Source organism: Balaenoptera musculus, chromosome 13 (assembly GCF_009873245.2).
Source record: "Balaenoptera musculus isolate JJ_BM4_2016_0621 chromosome 13, mBalMus1.pri.v3, whole genome shotgun sequence".
Lineage (NCBI taxonomy): Eukaryota > Metazoa > Chordata > Mammalia > Artiodactyla > Balaenopteridae > Balaenoptera > Balaenoptera musculus.
This window is the reverse complement of record NC_045797.1, coordinates 10,750,344-10,770,111: the sequence shown is the minus strand read 5'-3', so window position 1 is coordinate 10,770,111 and position 19,768 is coordinate 10,750,344. Positions and strand designations below refer to the sequence as shown.

Below are 19,768 nucleotides of genomic sequence, written 5' to 3'. Positions count from 1 at the left end.
AACAAACAATGAAGAACAACACAATACACATAATTAAAAATTCTCTAGAAGGAATCAATAGCAGATTAACTGAGGCAGAAGAACAGATAAGTGACCTGGAAGATAAAATAGTGGAAATAACTACCACAGAGCAGAATAAAGAAAAAAGAAGGAAAAGAATTGAGGACAGTCTCAGAGACCTCTGGGACAACATTAAACGCACCAACATTCGAATTATAGGGGTCCCAGAAGAAGAAGAGTAAAATAAAGGGTCTGAGAAAATATTTGAAGAGATTATTGTTGAAAAATTCCCTAATATGGGAAAGGAAATACTCAATCAAGTCCAGGAAGTGCAGAGAGTCCCCTACAGGATAAATCCAAGGAGAAACACACCAAGACACATATTAATCAAACTATTAAAAATTAAATACAAAGAAAAAATATTAACAGCAGCAAGGGAAAAACAACAAATATCATACAACGGAATCCCCATAAGGTTAACAGCTGATCTTTCAGCAGAAACTCTGCAAGCCAGAAGGGAGTGGCAGGACATATTTAAAGTGATGAAGGGCAAAAACCTACAACCAAGATTACTCTACCCAGCAAGGATCTCATTCAGAGTCAACGGAGAAATTAAAACCTTTACAGACAAGCAAAAGCTAAGAGAATTCAGCACCACCAAACCAGCTTTACAACAAATGCTAAAGGAACTTCTCTAGGCAGGAAACACAAGAGAAGGAAAAGACCTACAATAACAAACCCAATACAATTAAGAAAATGGTAATAGGAACATACATATCGATAACTACCTTAAATGTAAATGGATTAAATGCTCCAACCAAAATACATAGACTGGCTGAATGGATACAAAAACAAGACCCGTATATATGCTGTCTACAAGAGACCCACTTCAGACCTAGGGACACATACAGACTGAAAGTGAGGGGATGGAAAAAGATATTCCAAGCAAATGGAAATCAAAAGAAAGCTGGAGTAGCAATTCTCATATCAGACAAAATGGACTTTAAAATAAAGACTATTACAGGAGACAAAGAAGGACACTACATAATGATCAAGGGATCAATCCAAGAAGATATAACAATTGTAAATATTTATGCACCCAACATAGGAGTACCTCAATACGTAAGGTAAATGCTAACAGCCATAAAAGGGGAAATCGACAGTAACACAATAAGAGTAGGGGACTTTAACACCCCACTTTCACCAATGGACAGATCATCCAAAATGAAAATAAATAAGGAAACACTAGCTTTAAATGATACATTAAACAAAATGGACTTAATTGACAGTTATAGGACATTCCACCCAAAAACAACAGAATACACTTTCTTCTAAAGTGCTCATGGAACATTCTCCAGGATAGATCATACCTTGGGTCACAAATCAAGCCTCAGTAAATTTAAGAAAACTGAAATCATATCAAGTATCTTCTCTGACCACAACGCTATGAGACTAGATATCAATTACATGAAGAAATGTGTAAAAAATACAAACACCTGGAGCCTAAACAATGCACTACTAAAAAACCAAGTGATCACTGAAGAAATCAGAGGAAATAAAAAAATACCTAGACACAAATGACAATGAAAACACGACGACCCAAAACCTGTGGAATGCAGCAAAAGCAGTTCTAAGAGGGAAGTTTATAGCAATACAATCCTACCTCAAGAAACAAGAAAAATTTCAAATAAACAACCTAACCTTACACCTAAAGCAATTAGAGAAAGAAGAACAAAAATACCCCGAAGTTAGCAGAAGGAAAGAAATCATAAAGATCATATCAGATATAAATGAAAAAGAAATGAAGGAAACAATAGCAAACATCAATTAAACTAAAAGCTGGTTCTTTGAGAAGATAAACAAAATTGATAAATCATTAGCCAGACTCATCAACAAAAAAAAGGGGGAAGACTCAAGTCAATAGAATTAGAAATGAAAAAGGAGAAGTAACAACTGACACTGCAGAAATACAAAGGATCATGAGAGATTACTACAAGTAACTATATGCCAATAAAATGGACAACCTGGAAGAAATGGACAAATTCTTAGAAAAGCACTACCTTCCGAAACTGCACCAGGAAGAAATAGAAAATATAAACAGACCAATCACAAGCACTGAATTTGAGACTGTGATTAAAAATCTTCCAACAAATAAAAGCCCAGGACCAGATGGCTTTACAGGCAAATTCTATCAAACCTTTAGAGAAGAGCTAACACCTATCCTTCTCAAACTCTTCCAAAATATAGCAGAGGGAGGAACACTCTCAAACTCATTCTACAAGGCCACCATCACCCTGATACCAAAACCAGACAAAGATGTCACAAAGAAAGAAAACTACAGGCCAATATCACTAATGAACATAGATGCAAAAATCCTCAACAGAATACTAGCAAACAGAATCCAACAGCACATTAAAAGGATCATACAACATGATCAAGTGGGGTTTATCCCGGGAATGCAAGGATTCTTCAATATATGCAAATCAATCAATGTGATACACCATATTAACAACTTGAAGGAGAAAAAACATATGATCATCTCAATAGATGCAGAAAAAGCTTTCGACAAAATTCAATACCATTTATGATAAAAACCCTCCAGAAAGTAGGCATAGAGGGAACTTACCTCAACATATTAAAGGCCATATATAACAAACCCACAGCCAACATTGTTCTCAATGGTGAAAAACTGAAACCATTTCCTCTAAGATCAGGAACAAGACAAGGTTGTCCACTCTCACCACTATTATTCAACATAGTTTTGGAAGTTTTAGCAACAGCAATCAGAGAAGAAAAAGAAATAAAAGGAATCCAAATCAGAAAAGAAGAAGTAAAGCTGTCACAGTTTGCAGATGACATGATACTATACATAGAGAATCCAAAGATGTTACCAGAAAACCACTACAGCCAATCAATTAATTTGGTAATGTAGCAGGGTACAAAATTAATGCACAGAAATCTCTTGCATTCCTATACACTAATGATGAAAAATCTGAAAAAGAAATTAAGGAAACACTCCCATTTACCACTGCAACAAAAAGAATAAAATACCTAGGAACTAACCTACCTAAGGAGACAAGAGACATGTATGCAGAAAACAATAAGACACTGATGAAAGAAATTAAAGATGATACAAACAGATGTAGAGATATACCATGTTCTTGGATTGGAAGAATCAACATTGTGAAAATGACTATACTACCCAAAGCAATCTACAGATTCAATGCAATCCCTATCAAACTACCAATGGCATTTTTCACAGAACTAGAACAAAAAATCTCATAATTTGTATGGAAACACAAAAGACCCCAAATAGCCAAAGCAATCTTGAGAAAGAAAAATGGAGCTGGAGCAATCAGGCTCCTGTACTTCAGACTATACTACAAAGCTACAGTAATCAAGACAGTATGGTACTGGCACAAAAACAGAAATATAGATCAATGGAACAGGATAGAAAGCCCAGAGATAAACCCACACACATATGGTCACCTTATCTTTGATATAGGAGGCAAGAATATACAACGGAGAAAAGACAGCCTCTTCAATAAGTGGTTCTGGGAAAACTGGACAGCTACATGTAAAAGAATGAAATTAGAACACTCTGTAACACCATACACAAAAATAAACTCAAAATGGATTAAAGACCTCAATGTAAGGACAGACACTATCAAACTCTTAGAGGAAGACATAGGCAGAACACTCTATGACATAAATCACAGCAAGATCCTTTTTGACCCACCTCCTAGAGAAATGGAAATAAAACCAAAAATAAACAAATGGGACCTAATGAAACGTAAAGCTTTTGCACAGCAAAGGAAACCATAAACAAGATGAAAAGACAACCCTCAGAATGGTAAAAAATATTTGCAAATGAACCAACGGACAATCTCCAAAATTTACAAGCAGCACATGCAGCTCAATATCAAAAAAACAAACAACCCAGTCCAAAATTGGGCAGAAGACCTAAATAGACATTTCTCCAAAGAAGATTTACAGATTGCCAACAGACACATGAAAGGATGCTCAACATCACTAATCATTAGAGAAATGCAAATCAAAACTACAGTGAGGTATCACCTCACACCGGTCAGAATGGCCATCATCAAAAAATCTACACACAATAAATGCTGGAGAGGGTGTGGAGAAAAGGGAACCCTCTTGCACTGTTGGTGGGACTGTAAATTGATACAGCCACTATGGAGAACAGTATGGAGGTTCCTTAAAAAACTAAAGATAGAACTACCATACGACCCAGCAATCCCACTCCTGGGCATATACCCTGAGAAAACCATAATTCAAAAAGAGTCATGTACCACAATGACCATTGCAGCTCTATTTACAATAGCCAGGACATGGAAGCAACCTAAGTGTCCATCAACACATGAATGGATAAAGAAGATGTGGCACATATATACAATGGAATATTACTCAGCCATAAAAAGAAACGAAATTGAGTTATTTGTAGTGAGGTGGATGGACCTAGAGTCTGTCATACAGAGTGAAGTAAGTCAGAAAGAGAAAAATAAATACTGTATGCTAACACATATATATGGAATCTTTAAAAAAAATTGTTCTGAAGAACCTAGGGGCAGGACAGGAATATAGACGCAGACGTAGAGAATGGACTTAGGACACGGGGAGGGGGAAGGGTAAGCTGGGATGAAGTGAGAGAGTGCATGGACTTATATACACTACCAAATGTAAAATAGATAGCTAGAGGGAAGCAGCCCATAGCACACGGAGATCAGTTCGGTGCTTTGTGACCACCTAGAGGGGTGGGATAGGGAGGGTTGGAGGGAGATGCAAGAGGGAGGAGATATGGGGATATATGTGTATGTATAGCTGATTCACTTTGTTATAAAGCAGAAACTAACACACCACTGTAAAGCAATTATACTCCAATAAACATGTTAAAAAAGAAAAGATTTGTGTCTTTCATTGTAGGTAAATTCTACATAAGTAGAAAAACGTGTAACCAAATATTGAACTCTAGTTAATGATGTTCATTCCAAATTATTTATTATTTACAAGTATGTTGATGTCTGTTTACTTTGAAGTGCACCAGCAAAAGAAAAGATGGATTGAAGGATGGGTTGAGGGGTTGGTACATGGATATATATGTGATAGAGTAATCACAGCCACAGGTTAATAGTTGACTCTCTATGGTGAGTATATGAATGTTCCCTACAATTATTTCAATTTTCCTGAGTGTCTGAAAATGTTCATAATATAAATGGCACAGCACTCAAGTACAGTGCAGAAGCTTGCCTTTCCTCAGCCTCCACAGTCTCCTAGGGATCCACAGGCTGATGAGATCTGTGAGGGCTCCAGTGGCAGCCCCTTGGGGGAGGCGGAGAGGCAGCACTCATTGGGACAAGAAAGGGCAGAATGGAGCTGATGCAGAACCAAGTACAGCCCCAATCAGAGCCAAGACCTGACCTCCTCACCTAGTCTCATAGAACCTTTCCAGTACCATGATTGACTCCCCACACTGTTCAGATGAAGGCTAGCCTCTGGGTGTCCATACATATGGCTGCCTACCTGGAGGGATTTCAGGGCACCAGGAAGTTCTCACCCCTTCTTTCCTCGTGTCCCCACCTGCTCATGGGTACTTCTCTTGTGAGTTGTCAATAAGACTGCCATCCAGCGGCTCTACTTGCATATGAGCTCCATAAAGGCTGAGAACCCACAGTTACTGCTGTATTGTCAACACCTAGAGAAGTGCCCCATACACTATGTGTGTGGAAATGTGTTGGATGACAAAGGCTTTTCTTAATATACATAAAAATGAGAGTAAGTAAGGTTTGGGGACTTAAGGAGGTAAACACAGCCAGCCTGAATCAGTAAAACCGGGATGTGTGGGAGAGAGAAGTGCACTGTTTTGGAGGTTAATAACTGAGACAAAATAAATGGACTGGAACTTTCCAAATATTTACAATTGGAATACTGCCTTTGGCACATCTCAAGTCTATCTTGGAAGACTTGCTAGGAATATAGATTTGCATATCGGCGAGAGTCTGTTTTGCTTTCGAAATGATGGAAACAAGCCCTGCTCCGTTATCTGGAAGAGAAATGGAGGGGCAGATGATTTGTAGCTAGCTGGGGAACACGATTCGTGAATGGATGGAACTGATTCTGATGGGAATTGTACTGTTCTTTCAACTCCTTATATGTTGGAAATTTTCCAGCTAATAAATTTCGGGGAAAGCTATCAGCACTACAAAATGCCCATTCAGGGCTAGAAATATTAAAAAGACTCGCTGACTTTTTAGAGTGTGCAAGGACAAACTGAGACAAAACCAAGGGAAACTGTATAAAATAAAAACTTCCGGAAAAAAAAAAAAAAAACCCAAACCGAGGGAGACTTAAGTGAAACAGTCCTAGGATATGGGATCTGATGTTTCCAGCTTTAAGATCGACTGCAGTTTGAATAAACAGGAACCTGAGCAGTAGTTTAAAAAAAAAGGGGGGGGAGGGGGGTAGGACAGAACGCAGATTTTTAAAATTTCACTTCATGCCAACAGACATGAAATGTCCCATACTATATTTATTGTGTTTCCCATGTCTCTTATTACGATTGTAAGATTATACTTTTTAATGAATAGTTTCCTTGGAAATTAGTTCAATACATTTGGGTTATGAAGACCAAAGTCTCCTTCCAAATAAAAATAATAATTTTAAAAATGCACAAAAGAAAAAAGCACAATAAGCTCCTCAGAAGTAGAACAAAGGAGGCAGTACATTTATGAGCATAAATCAATAAAGTAAACAAAATTGAGTGTTTCTTAAGCATGCAGGGGTTATTTATCATATTAACTGATTAAAGAAGAAATATAATTTAATAGATAAAAATCATTTGCAGTAAAATTCATCTAATAATAAGAAGAATATGCTAAAATAATAGTAAAAGGAGCTTCTTTAGGAAGTGAAGTGTGTCTATCAAAAAACTTTAGCAAATGTCATTCTTAATAGTGAAATATTAAACTAATATTAAACTAATTCTTTTTAAAACCAGGGATAAAACACTTTCTCACAAAAAAGAATAACTGAAAGGAAGAAATAAAAATTCATTATTTGCAGATGGTAGGACTGTCTACCCCAAAGAACCTATAAGCACATTTAAAAGAAATTTTTTTACAGTCAGGTTTATATATTGTACAAAATCCAACTGCGCGTATAATAAATCAGCAACAACAAAACCCAGAATTTTAAAAATATTGTTTTTACAACAACAACAAAATTCTAGTGTACCTAGTAATAAATCTGTCTGAGGTTATACTATGTTTGAAAGAAATTATCAAACTCTGGGAGACACTTGGGAGATTAACATTTCTGAGAGGAAGTTCAGTTTTATAATCATGTCAATTTTTCTGCAAATCTATAGATTTAATACACTTTCAAAGAAAATTCCAGTAGATTTTTTTAAAATTGTGGTAAAGTAAACATAACATAAAATCTACTACCTTAACCATTTTTAAGAGTACAGTTCAGTGGCATTAAGTACATTCACTTGATCATGCAACCATCACCAATATGCATCTCCAAAATTTTTTCACCTTCCCAAACTGAAATTCTGTACCCAGTGAACACTAACTCCCATTTCTTCCTCCTCCTAGCCCCTGGTAACCACTATTTTACTTTATGTCTCTATGAACTTGGCTACTCTAGATACCTTATATAAGGGCAACTATACAATATTTGTCCTTTTGGTGTATGCAAGTTCTTTTTTTTTTTTGGAGGAACTTGACAAACTTAACTCTAAAACTTATGTGGACATGCAAAAGACCCAGAATAGCCAACAATTCTGAATTATATTTTAAAGGTAATAATATAATAATATTATATATAATAAGTACCATATAATACTATTATACAATTATAAATCTAGTGGAATTGAGATGGTGTATTGTTGAATTAAGAATATACAAACAGACTAGGAACCAAATAGCCCCCAAATGGACTCCTGCATATATAAAAGTTTAATAAATGCCAGAGGGGACGTTCCAGATCACTTGGGAAAGACAGTCAATTCAGTATATGGGGCTGGAACAACTGACAATCCCTACAGGAGAAAAAAAAAAATGAAATTAAATCCCTCCCTCACACCACAGACAAAAATTTCTAATTGATTCAAAATGTGAAAGGTGAAACTCTCAAACTTTAAAAAGTGTATATTTCATGATGTCCAAGTAGACAAGATATGGAAAAGATTGATAAACTCAATTGTAATTTAAGAATTTCTGTTAATCAAAAAACACCATAAAGAAAATATAAGAAAAGCCACAAACGTGGAGAAGAGAACTGTAACATCTAAAAGTCAATAAGACTAAGACCAAAAAAAAAGAAAAAAGAAAAATTGGCAAAAGGCATGACAGGCATTTCACATAAGAAGAAATACAAATGGCAAATAGACATGTGAAAGCATACTCAATTGTAACAGTAATATGAAAATGCAATTTTAAAGCATAGTGAGAGATCTTTTTCTTATGCTATATTGACAAAAATTAAGTCTGATAATACCAAGTGTTAGTTCCACAAGACACATGCTGCTGGTGGGGATATAAATTTGTACAATCACTGAAAAATAATTTAATATGATGTAGTAAAGTTGAACATTGGCATACCCACAACACAGCAATTTCACTCCTGGGTCATATATGCTACTGAGGAGTGTTTTTCAAACAATAGATTGCAAATGGCTAAAATGGCTCATGAAATCAGTTTAAAGGATTGAGATCAGTATTTTTAAAAAACAAAATTAAAAAATATCAGAGAGCATTATGAGTAATAGGATGAGCATTGTTTCATGAAATGTTTGTTTCACTTGTGTCTGTGGTGGGGAGGGAGGGCAGGAGACTCTATGGGTGTGTGGGTGTCCACGGTGATGGAAAACATATTTCTCTGAGTCACAGCAACTAAATTTGAAAGCCCTGTAGAAATTCTTGCCCACGTTCCCCAGAAAACATGTACAAGATTTTTCATAAGAGCGCGTTCAAAATGTCAAAAACACAACCCAAATATCCACTGATACTGGAGATTAAAATGGATGAGCAACTTGTGTCACAGACACATGATGAAATATTATGAGCACAGACAGAAGCTCTTCAGCCACACATAACAACTTGGATGAACCTAAGAAACAAAATATTAAGTGAAAACAGGAAGCTACAGAATACCACACACATTGTGCCTCATTTATCAAGCTTAAAAACAATACGAAAAAATCAATGAAAACAACCCAAAGCACAGATCCTGAAGCCAGACTATCTGGGTTCAAATCCTAGCTCTGTCACCTAGTGGCATGTAACCTTGGGCAAAACACTTAACCTCTGTGCCTGTTTCCTCATCTGTGAAATGGAAATAATAACCTACCTCATGGGGTGTTTAGGATTAAAACCTGTAAAGTCCTTGGAACAGTGAACATGCCAAAAAGAAGGAACAGGTGTAGGAAGAACAGAATTAGCAATGTTCTGGTTCTTAAGTTGGTTTGTGGGTGCATGAGTATTGAAGATACATATTCATTTATTTTTTCCACATATCAATATTTTTTAAATTTTATATTGGAGTATAGTTGATTTACAACGTTGTGTTAGTTTCAGGTGTACAGCAAAGTGGTTTAGCTATACATATACATATATCTATTCTTTTTCAGATTCTTTTCCCATATAGGTTATTACAGAGTACTGAGTAGAGTTCTCTATGCTATACAGTAGGTTCTTGATGATTCTCTCTTTTATATCAATATTTAAAATTTAAACAAGAGTGAGTCATGCCATGACAAGGCCCTGTATACTCAGGCTCAAGAATAAGACACTGGGTCAATGATGTTGGCAGCCTGAATGGTCACGTACCTGGTTCTCAGCTTGTCACCCCCTGATTCCGTCCAGTTTCGGGGCAGGCTGGAGGTGGGTCTTTCTTCATACTGCTTGGTGTACTGAGCCAGCAGTTCCTGAACCACAACCTGCACATAGAGTTTATCACTTGTCAGCCATTTGTCAAAAATGCAATAAATGCCAGAGTGTCTTTAACTGCTGCAGCAAGGTAAGGTCCAGCTACTTCTAGCAAACTCTTTGGAAGGACCCAAAGACAAGACTCATCCTTCCTGAGGCCTCCACTTCCCCATAGCAGTGGCCCTTACTCACCACTCTCCCTCCATTCTCCATGGCCAGCTTAACTAGCTAACTACTCACTGCTCTCTTTTCCCTTTGAGGCATCAGCCTTTAATGTGGTCCCAAGACCAACCATTTTAGGTGACACTTCAGATAAAACCTACTTGCCTTCCCTGGACCGGATGGGTGGCTGGTCTGTTTTCTTTTTTGCCTCTGATATTCTATGGTTGATTAGGCCTTTGGGGAACCATACTGAAATGTACGGTAAAACAATCTCCATCAATCGCTTTCCTCACAGATTTAAAGTTATAATGTGGGCCTAAAACACTGCAGGCTTGTCCAGGTTTGTTAAAAGAAGATGTCCAGGGCTAGGCTGCTGTAGAGAGAGGCCCAGGTGACAGTGAGCAGTTACTGCTAGGCACGTCAGCGAGGCCACCTTGGGCCAGCCTGCCCCGCCGAGCCTACAGCTGACTGCCAGGCAGGAGTGAGCCCCGGTGAGGCCAGCAGAGGAATCGCATCACGAGAGCTCAGCCCACACTGCCAATCTACAAACGATGAACTAACAACTGCGTGTCGTCATAAGGCACTAACTTTGGGGGTGGGGTTGTTACACAGCCATAAGTTGCTTATTCATTCTCACATGAGTACCAATTTTAGAATATTTCCTTCTTCATTTCACATACATTCATGTTTTTATATAGATTACATAAAATGTTATAATGCTTTCAATCAATAGGATATCATAAATGATATTTTCGGTTCACAATCTGTTTTGGATTCTATTTATCTGTTTAATGGCTGTATAATATTCTTTGGAGAAATCATACCTAATTAAACATTTCCATTCAATTAGATATTTACGTTGTTTCCAATTTTATACTGTCATTAATATCCTTGGTATCAATATATTCAGACAAATAGCACTGTCCTCTTTTTGATTATGGCCTGAGAATAAATCCAATGAGCTTGACTGATGCAATGGTTCTTAAAGAGGGCCACCCTGGCTATGAGAGGGATGCTGGAAACTTGTCAAGGCACATTTGCCTGGGTGACTTTATTGGCATTGGTGGGCAGAGCCAGGCAATGCATGGGACACTCTAACCCAACAGAGGACTGTGCCACATCCAGTGTCCTGTTGAATGCCATGCACTCAAACTCATGAAGCCAATTGATAGCCCAGAACCTGACTCTTACACTAAAGCTTTCAGGTTCTCCCCGACCTGGGTCTGTGGAAGATTAAACTCCCCTGCCCCCTTGAATTCGAGGCAGCCATGGGACTGGCTTTAGGTCAGTGACATGTAAGCTGGTGCGATGTTCCCAGTTATGATTGGTCCATAGCCTGGACTTCGGTCTACATTGGAGATGCTACAGCAACTCCATGTATAGAGGCATTGTTAAGTCTTACTATGTTGTTATGCTTATTACACATTCCTTTTGTTTCTTTGAAGTATTGTCTTGAATTCTTGAAATCATGTGCCTAGATAAGTTATATTACCCATGACTTCATTTCAGGATAATAAAGGGGGTGTCACAAAATATTTACTATGAAAAAGAGGGCATTAGGTCCAATGAGCTTGAGGATCACCGTATTATGGGTCAAAGGACCTAAACTTTTTTGTGGCTTCTGCTATACATAGTAAGTGTAAAAATTGAACACTGCTAGCAACCGGAAAATGGGGGAAATTAACTTTGACTAGAATTAAACTTAAAATGATATAGAAATCAAGGTCAGTTTCACCGACATCACTAGGATTAACACATCCTTTGTTTTTGTTCATCTGTTAAAGTTATGATGGCTCTAACTCCATCACCCTCTTGTTACAAGAGCAAAAACATTCCCAGCATTAAAAATTGGTCCGATTCTCACCCCTCCCCTCATACCTTTACTTGCTTTATTTTTCCACATTGAATTTGTTGCTACCTGAGGACAGAGAGCATTACAACTTGCTATTGGTTTCTTGGCCTTCTGCTGCCTGGAAGGTAAGTGCCAGGAGGTCGGAATTTGTTCATCTTTGTGCCCTCAAAATATGTGCAACACAGAGATAGGAGTTGAGGAATCTTTCTTAAATAAGTGAATAAATAAATAAATCTCCTTCCTATGTTTAGTATCTCATCTGATCTTTTCAATTCCTTAATAATTTCCTTTAACTTTTGTCTCTACATCCACCTTTCTGATTTAAGCAACTTAACATTGGGAAAATCAACTCGTTTTAACTAGATTTAAAATTAGAAGAACATAATAACTCAGTTTAGGTGCTAAACTTAAAAGACAGACACACTGGGGCCTAGCTAATATCACAAAAGCAGATTCTTCAGTTTAGATCTTTGCTCCTTTCTCTTTACTTTTTGCTCCTTGCTTTTGGAATCATTCCTCTTTTTCTAGGTCATGAGACAAGAAAACCTGATTTTTTAAAATGAGTTTATTTTCTGCTATTGATGCCCCTTGGTGGAGAATTAAGTGGTTGAAGCTATCAGCTACCATGGGGTTTGGGCAGGACAGTCTCTAAATTCAGTAGTTTATTTGATAAATGACCAGGGGGAAGCAAAGATAGATCAGTCACCCTCTCAACTGAGCGTGCAATGAAGATGTGCTTTTTTTGACCTCATGTATGTGTTCCTGAATACATTATAACATATAATATATATAAATTATATAATAAATAATAAATTTAAAAATATAAATAAATTATATAACATTATATAAAATATATAATATACTATATTTATATATATATATAATTTTAACTTTCTATTTTAAAATAATTATATACACAAAAAGTTGCAAAATTAAAATAGAACAGAGAGGTTTTATCTAGTCATCACCCAGATTACCCCAAAAGTGATATCTCACGTGCAATAATGATGATCAAAACTAGGAAATTCAGTAAAATTTGTATACATTGAATGTTTTAGTTGTAATAGAGATTTCATTATTTAAAAATGAACCCAGTAGTAAAATAAACCCATTTTATAAAATAAAATATATTTCCTTTCAATACAAGTAATTACATCCTTATCTAGGTCTGGTGTTTTGAAAACTTACACCAGATTTTCTTAAGACAACCTGTGAGGTTATTTCTTTCCAGGCGATTGTTTCTGTGGTGGTGGTGTTTTTGTGGCTCTTCACACAGTTCTCTTGTTCAACATGTGAATACTCTTTATTTTCTTCTATTTACTTGATAAATTCCCAGGGATTGAGTCCTGCTGCACCTGCTCAGGAGTCCCTTTCTTAAGAGAACTCCAGGGGACTAAGCAGCCAGAACAGCTACGTTCTTGCCTTTTGTAAAAGATCCCATCTGCAGAAGGAATCAAGCTAATCTACAGCCAACATTTGGAAGCCATGAGCCTGAGCAAGGATGCAGAATAATGACATCACAAACATGCATGTGTAATGAATATCCTATGCATCAGGGGACACTGATTATGGAGAATCAATAAAAATTATTTTTTAGGTCGAATGGCTTTTCAAGGCATCTAGGAAGCAACTAGCATTTCTACATGCTGAGTATTTCACTGATTTATGCCAGCTACAGTGAAACTTGGATTTAAAAGTCTAACAAATAGTATCTGCTACCAAGGCAGAAACGCTTAGAGTCAATTAGGATAGCAAACACGGTCTCTAAGGAAAAGCCAGCAGATGTCATCCGCTCTATAACAGGACAAGGCAGGCAGTGAGGCTGCACTCAGGTCTATACCACGTAGGGCGATGGATTCACTCAAAGTGGCAGTACTTGTGGCAATGGGGTCCCAAATCATGCCCTAGGCAGGACTGGCTATGGAATTTGGGACCCGGGGCAAAACAAAAATGCAGAGTCCCTTGTTCAAAAATTATTAAGAATTTCAAGATGGTGAGAGCAGAGCAGCAAACCAAGCACAGACCCTTCTGAGCATGAGGTCTTGTACGACTGCACAGATTTTGCCCCACGAAGCTGGCCCTGGCCCTGAGGGTCCCAGGAGGATGGGCAGACACAAATGTAACTGCGTGTTCTGTGTTTTTATTACAGCTACATCTGGCAACTCAAGGTACCTTAGGGCAGCTCAGGGGTCACCCAGGGAGTGAGGCCGCAGAAAAGGCCAACTGGACATGGTCCTCCACTAAGGGCGTTATTTTCCTCTTTTAGATGCTGGATATCCCATCAAGGTAAGATTTCTTAGACGACAATCTGTAAAGATTCCCTGGCTAGAAGGAAAGAAAAAGAGAGAAAGAGAGGAAGGAAGGAAGGGAGGGAGGGAGGGAGGGAGGGAGAGAGGAAGGGAGGAAGGGAGGGAGGGAGGGAGAGAAGAAGGGAGGGAGGAGGGAAGGAGGGGGGAAAGAAAGAAAAGAGAAAGAAAGAAGGAAAGAAAGAAAGGGAGGGAGAGAGGAAGGAAGAAGGAAGAAGGAAGGAAAGAAGGAAGGAAAGAGGAAAGAAAGAATGAAGGAAAGGAAGGAAGGAGGACAGGAAGGAAGGAAGAACGAAGAAAGAAAGCCAAAACGACCTCAGACATAAAGAAATCCACAGAAAGGAAGGAAGCAGAAGAACTAAGAAAGAAAAAGAAAGAAATCAGAAAAGAACGAAGAAGCCGTCCTCCCAAGAGACATAGATAGATGGGGGGATGCGGATTAAATCAAGAGAGGGAGGGAGCGAGATTGATTTCCGTGCAGAAAATGAAGAAGTCACTTTGATGAGCACAGAAGTACAGATAAAGGTTCAGAAGGCTCTCTTTCTCCCAAACCTCACACATGGAGCTCTTGAGGAGAACTTTCAATAGTTAGATGCTGCAACATCTGGTCTTGAAAGAATTAGTGCCAGCTCTGCTATGGGTCAATGGGTTTGGAAAGAGAAAACTAAAACGTCTGTTCAAACTACCTTGGTCAGCTTTTCTAAGAGTGCATCATCTCAAAGTCCCTCCAAGTTCCCCAAAATGAACGAGCACATTTTGTACATGCTTCGTATCGATTCTATCCCCTAAGCAGATCTTCGAGCTGTCCCCCTCCCGCTATTTCCGATGCCAGCCCCCCGGCCTGGGCAGCACCTCCTTCCTCTAGGCCGAGACTCGGTCCCAAGCCTGCTCCTGCTGCCCCACCGATGGCCTTCGCAGCCTTCACTAGGCCGGCCTCTGCCTACCTCTGGTCCCATTTCACACACCTCTCTTTTTTGCTGCCATCATCAGGGGTGATTCTGGGTGTAACTCCCCATCTGTAGGTCTCTGGGAAGGTCAGTTGGAACTATGTGCCTCTGATTCTGCTGGGTCGGGCAGACCCTCAGCCCATGCCCTTGCTCTCTCTCTCCAAGAGGCCCTCTGAAGAGGAAGGCAGTTTCACCTTTCAGGAAAGCCGAGCTGCCATCTGCAGCCTGGTCACCCCCCGTACCGGCTGCTCTCGTACCCCTGCTCTTGCAGCCAGATCTCAGGCCCTTTGTGTTTTTTTTTATTTAACATCTTTATTGGAGTGTAATTGCTTTACAGTGGTGTGTTAGTTTCTGCTTTATAACAAAGTGAATCAGTTATACATATATCCCCATATCTCTTCCCTCTTGCGTCTCCCTCCCTCCCACCCTCCCTATCCCACCCCTCTAGGTGGTCACAAAGCCCCGAGCTGATCTCCCTGTGCTATGCGGCTGCTTCCCACTAGCTATCGATTTTACATTTGGTAGTGTATATATGTCCATGCCGCTCTCTCACCCTGTCACATCTCGAGGCCCTGCAGTTGGGGGGATCCAACCTCTGATTTTAGGAGTATCTGCACTGTGTTTTTTCTGGCAACTCAACATCTCCACCTGCTGATCACAAGGGTTCACCTACAGCCAGAAGGCTGGGGCCCCAGTGAGAATGTCCTTTCTGGTTTACTGTGCGGTTCTTTCCAGGAGCAGAGGGAGTCCAGGTTCTGCAGCCTGAGGTCCAGTCCTCACCCAACACCATACTTGTCCCAAAACCCCATTGTAATACCTGAGGTCCAGCTCATCTGGGAGAAGAATCTGGAATTCACCCCAGTGATGGGGGTGGGGAGAACATTAGGGCTGAAGAGTAAGGTGTGGGTGTGCGTGTGTGTGTGGCCTTTATTCTCTTGAAGAGGCCTCCCTCCCTTTCTTTGTTACTCTTTCTTCCTTCTCTTCCCTCCCTCACTTTTTATATTTAAGGGAGGGACTATTTCTTCTAATGGTTTTAAATAAATTTGATATTTTTAAAATTTTTTTGAAATTTTTTAAAACTTCAAGCCATATTATGGTCTTAAATAAAAAGTAAATGTCTCCTAGCCAATCCCTTACCTCCAGGACCTCACTCCAGAAATACCCATTCTTAAGTAGTTTTTGTTCTCCTAGAAGAAGAAGCTTCCAAATGTCAAGGTCAAACAGATTCTTGTGTTATGTTTTAGCCTGCTTCCTATTTGGAACATGCTTTTTATTGAGCAGTTTTATTTTTCCTGGAGTCTTAATGGACTATTTCTCCCCTTGTTTCAAGAAGAACCATATGCCTTTTCCATCATCGCTAAGATCTCCCTGCTTCTTAATCATTCTATTTGTTGACCCGAAATCATTTCCTTCTCGAAGTCATTCTTTTGATCCTTCTGACTTCCTGTTCTAATTTGGACTAATTGTGTTCTGGGCCTGCTACACCACTACTACGCAGGTATTTCTTTATAAAGAAACTCCTCTTGGATTAGCTCCAGAAAGCATAGATGTCTTTCTAATTCTTAATTCCTTTTATGCTTTTCTCCAGTTCATCTACAAGTAATATTGTTCAGAAAGTGCATGGCAAGGTAAACTTCCTGAGCATTTGAATATCTGTAAATCTTGGCTCATATTTGATGAATAATTTAGCTAGCTATAAAACTTTACATTCAAAATAACTGTCTTCTGAATTCTAAAGGCATTGTTCCATTTTATTTCAGACCCTGGCCACTCAAAGTGTGGTCCACAGACCAGCAGCATCAACATCACCGAGGAGCTTGCTAGAAAGCAGAAATGCGGACCCACCCCAGAATCTGAATGCGAACAAGATCCCTAGGAACCTATGGGTGCAGTGGAGTTGAGAGGCGCTGCCCCAGCCTTCAGCGCTACCACTAATAGGGCTGAGGTCAATCTGACTCTCTTTTCTTAGTAAATAATCTGATGTTTTTTCAGTCTAAAGTTTGGCGGCCCTCTCTTTGTCCTTACTTGGTGATCTGAAATTCTCCAGGCTGTTTTCAGGCTCTGACCTTTTCTGGTGGGTCCTGCCAATATCAAGACTTGTGACTTTTTTCAGATCTGGGAAATTGTCTTCTTTTATTTCTCTGGATTTGTCTGCCTTTCTGTGTTCTCTGCTCCCTCTTTCAGGAATGTCATCAGTTTCCTAGACATGGTCATCCATCTCTCTTAGCCTTTCCCTTTCACTTACCTTCACTTAGTTTTGCTGATCTTCATTCTAAGAAGTTTTCTCAAATTTATCCTTTGGCCTTTATATTGGATTTTTTAAAATTAAGCAAACATATCATTTTAATCTGCTATGGTTCTTGGCACTATGGTTACTATGGTTTAATGCACTATGGTTCTCTGAGTGCTCATTTGTCAGGGCAGTGTGTTTTCGTCTTATGGATGCAAGGTTATCACACATCTCCAGGGATATTAATTGGTTTTTGCTTCTCCCAGTGCCACTTACTCTATTTGTTCATATTGCTCCTTCTTTCACGTGTTATGGTTTTCTCTTAAGTTTCTGATCATCCTAATTAGATAACCTGTATTATGGCATTACTGTTCATTGGCTTAGGTGTGATGATAGTACTGTGCTTTTGTAAGAAAATGTCCTTATTTTAGAAAATGAATGTTGAAGTTTTTAGGGATGAAGTGTCTAATGTCTGCAACTTTCAAATGGTTACACACACACACACACACACACAAATATGTGTATAAAGAGAATAAGAAAGAGACCACTTAAATATAGCAAATGTTAACATTTGGAAGTAGAAAGCATGCCCAAGTGTTATTGCACTAGTCTTTCAATTTTCTCTTGAAATTTTCAAAAGTTGGAAATAATAAGAAAAACAAAACAAAATATCTGAATATCATTGGGAAAATACCCCTAGGGGCCTGAAATCCCTAAGGAATCAGCTTTCTTACAGGAAACTAGATACATGATTGGTTTTTAAGCAAGTCAGGCTGTAGGTCATTTGCATTTTTGCATATATGCTCTTGGAGTAATAAACAATGTATGCAAAGCCTCTGACTGATATTCCTTAGGATATCTGTGGATTAAGAAGGAATCTGTCCTAGTGTACCTCTAATGAAGCAAAAGAAAGTTATAATGGGATTTCATGGGTGTGGGCAGTAATTGGATTTGGTGAAGGGTGTAATTAAATTTCACCAAGGGCCTACAACCTCTGCCCCAGGAAAATAATGAAAGAGTCAGAAGACCTTCTATCTTGCTTAAAGGGAAGTATGTAAAGCCTGCAGAAACTCTGAAGCACGTGCCTGCTCTGTCCACATCTCCTCAATCATGGGACAGCAGCTCTAGTATCTTCAGGATCCCTAAAGAATCCCACGTTCAGGCAGAGGGTTGAAAGCCCTGTAAGTAACGGAAGAATACTATGAAAATTACTGACCGGTTTCTGTCCCCTCGTCTCTTGAAATTTCTATCTCTGCTTCGATAAGTGGAATCAAAACAGAATCCAGCCCAGAGAGGGATAGCCTCCCCAACATGGGCTGATTCCAACACTCAAGTGGAAGGCCAGGTTGACCAGTGGAGGGTAGCTAGCGCCATCTTCTCCACCATTGGGTGGATGCCAGGCAGTCTGAAAGCTCTGGGTACAAAGCAGGGCATGTCAACTGTAGGTTTCCTGGTAGGCTGTGTCGACTGGCAACAAGCAGGCGGGCTCACCCCACTCCTTCCCCAGCAAATCTCAGTCTCCCACCCCAGGAGACTAAGCCCTCCCTGGGCAACCAAAGTGTCCTTCCTACTGTAGGTTTCCAGAGCTGTGGCAGATGCAACTGCTGTAGTCAAGTTCTCTGATGTGGGGAGGATGGCTGTCCTGCCTTCAGACAAGTCTTCAGAGAAATGCCTGGCTCTCTGCCCCAATCCCCCTCCTGCTCTCCATCCCTGTGACTCAGCATCTCTCCAGAGACATCCAAAAGAAACAACTCCCACTTCCATCAGTGTTCCCTTGAGTTGATCCATCAATTCCATCCCATCTGCTTCCCATTCTCCAGAAATTTATCAAACTCCTTTGTCTTCTGATGGCCCCTCTACCACTGTCAATGCCCCTGTGGATCTGTTCCCCTCTATTCTTTTTTCTAGTTATTTCAAAAGGATTGAAGAGGAAAGAGCTGCCTTGTTGGTGTTCATGCCATCATCCCAAACCAGAAGTCATCCCCCTGGTTTTTAGTCCTCTTATCTATGGTGCAGTGTCTAAGTATCTTCTTTCCTCCTAATTCTGGATGTTGTGGGAATGCTTCCCCGCTCACCACCACCTTTAATCTTTCATTTTCTTAGCAATAAAATCAGGAAGGGCATCTGCCTTATCTTAGAGCACCACTGAGGAAGAGTTAACACAGAAGGCCTGAGACTGCTATTCTTGGAAGGGTGTGCTTGCAAAGATGCCCTTGGCTGGCATCTGGGAACCCGGATGTGGGGAGGGTTCCCACCATTCTGTGACTGACAAGGGTGGCTCTCTGGGCCTAAACACTTTGTGCAAACAATACGGTTTGTGC

The 19,768-nt window shown here is 39.4% G+C and overlaps 1 protein-coding gene across 1 annotated transcript in view; it reads right to left on the bottom strand.

Moving 5' to 3' along the window:
• ACOXL (acyl-CoA oxidase like) overlaps nucleotides 1–19,768 on the bottom strand; it is a 317,745-nt gene that overhangs the window by 115,392 nt on the left and 182,585 nt on the right. The window contains 1 exon segment of the mRNA XM_036873780.1: nucleotides 9,852–9,961. Coding sequence (XP_036729675.1) covers nucleotides 9,852–9,961 — 110 coding nt within the window.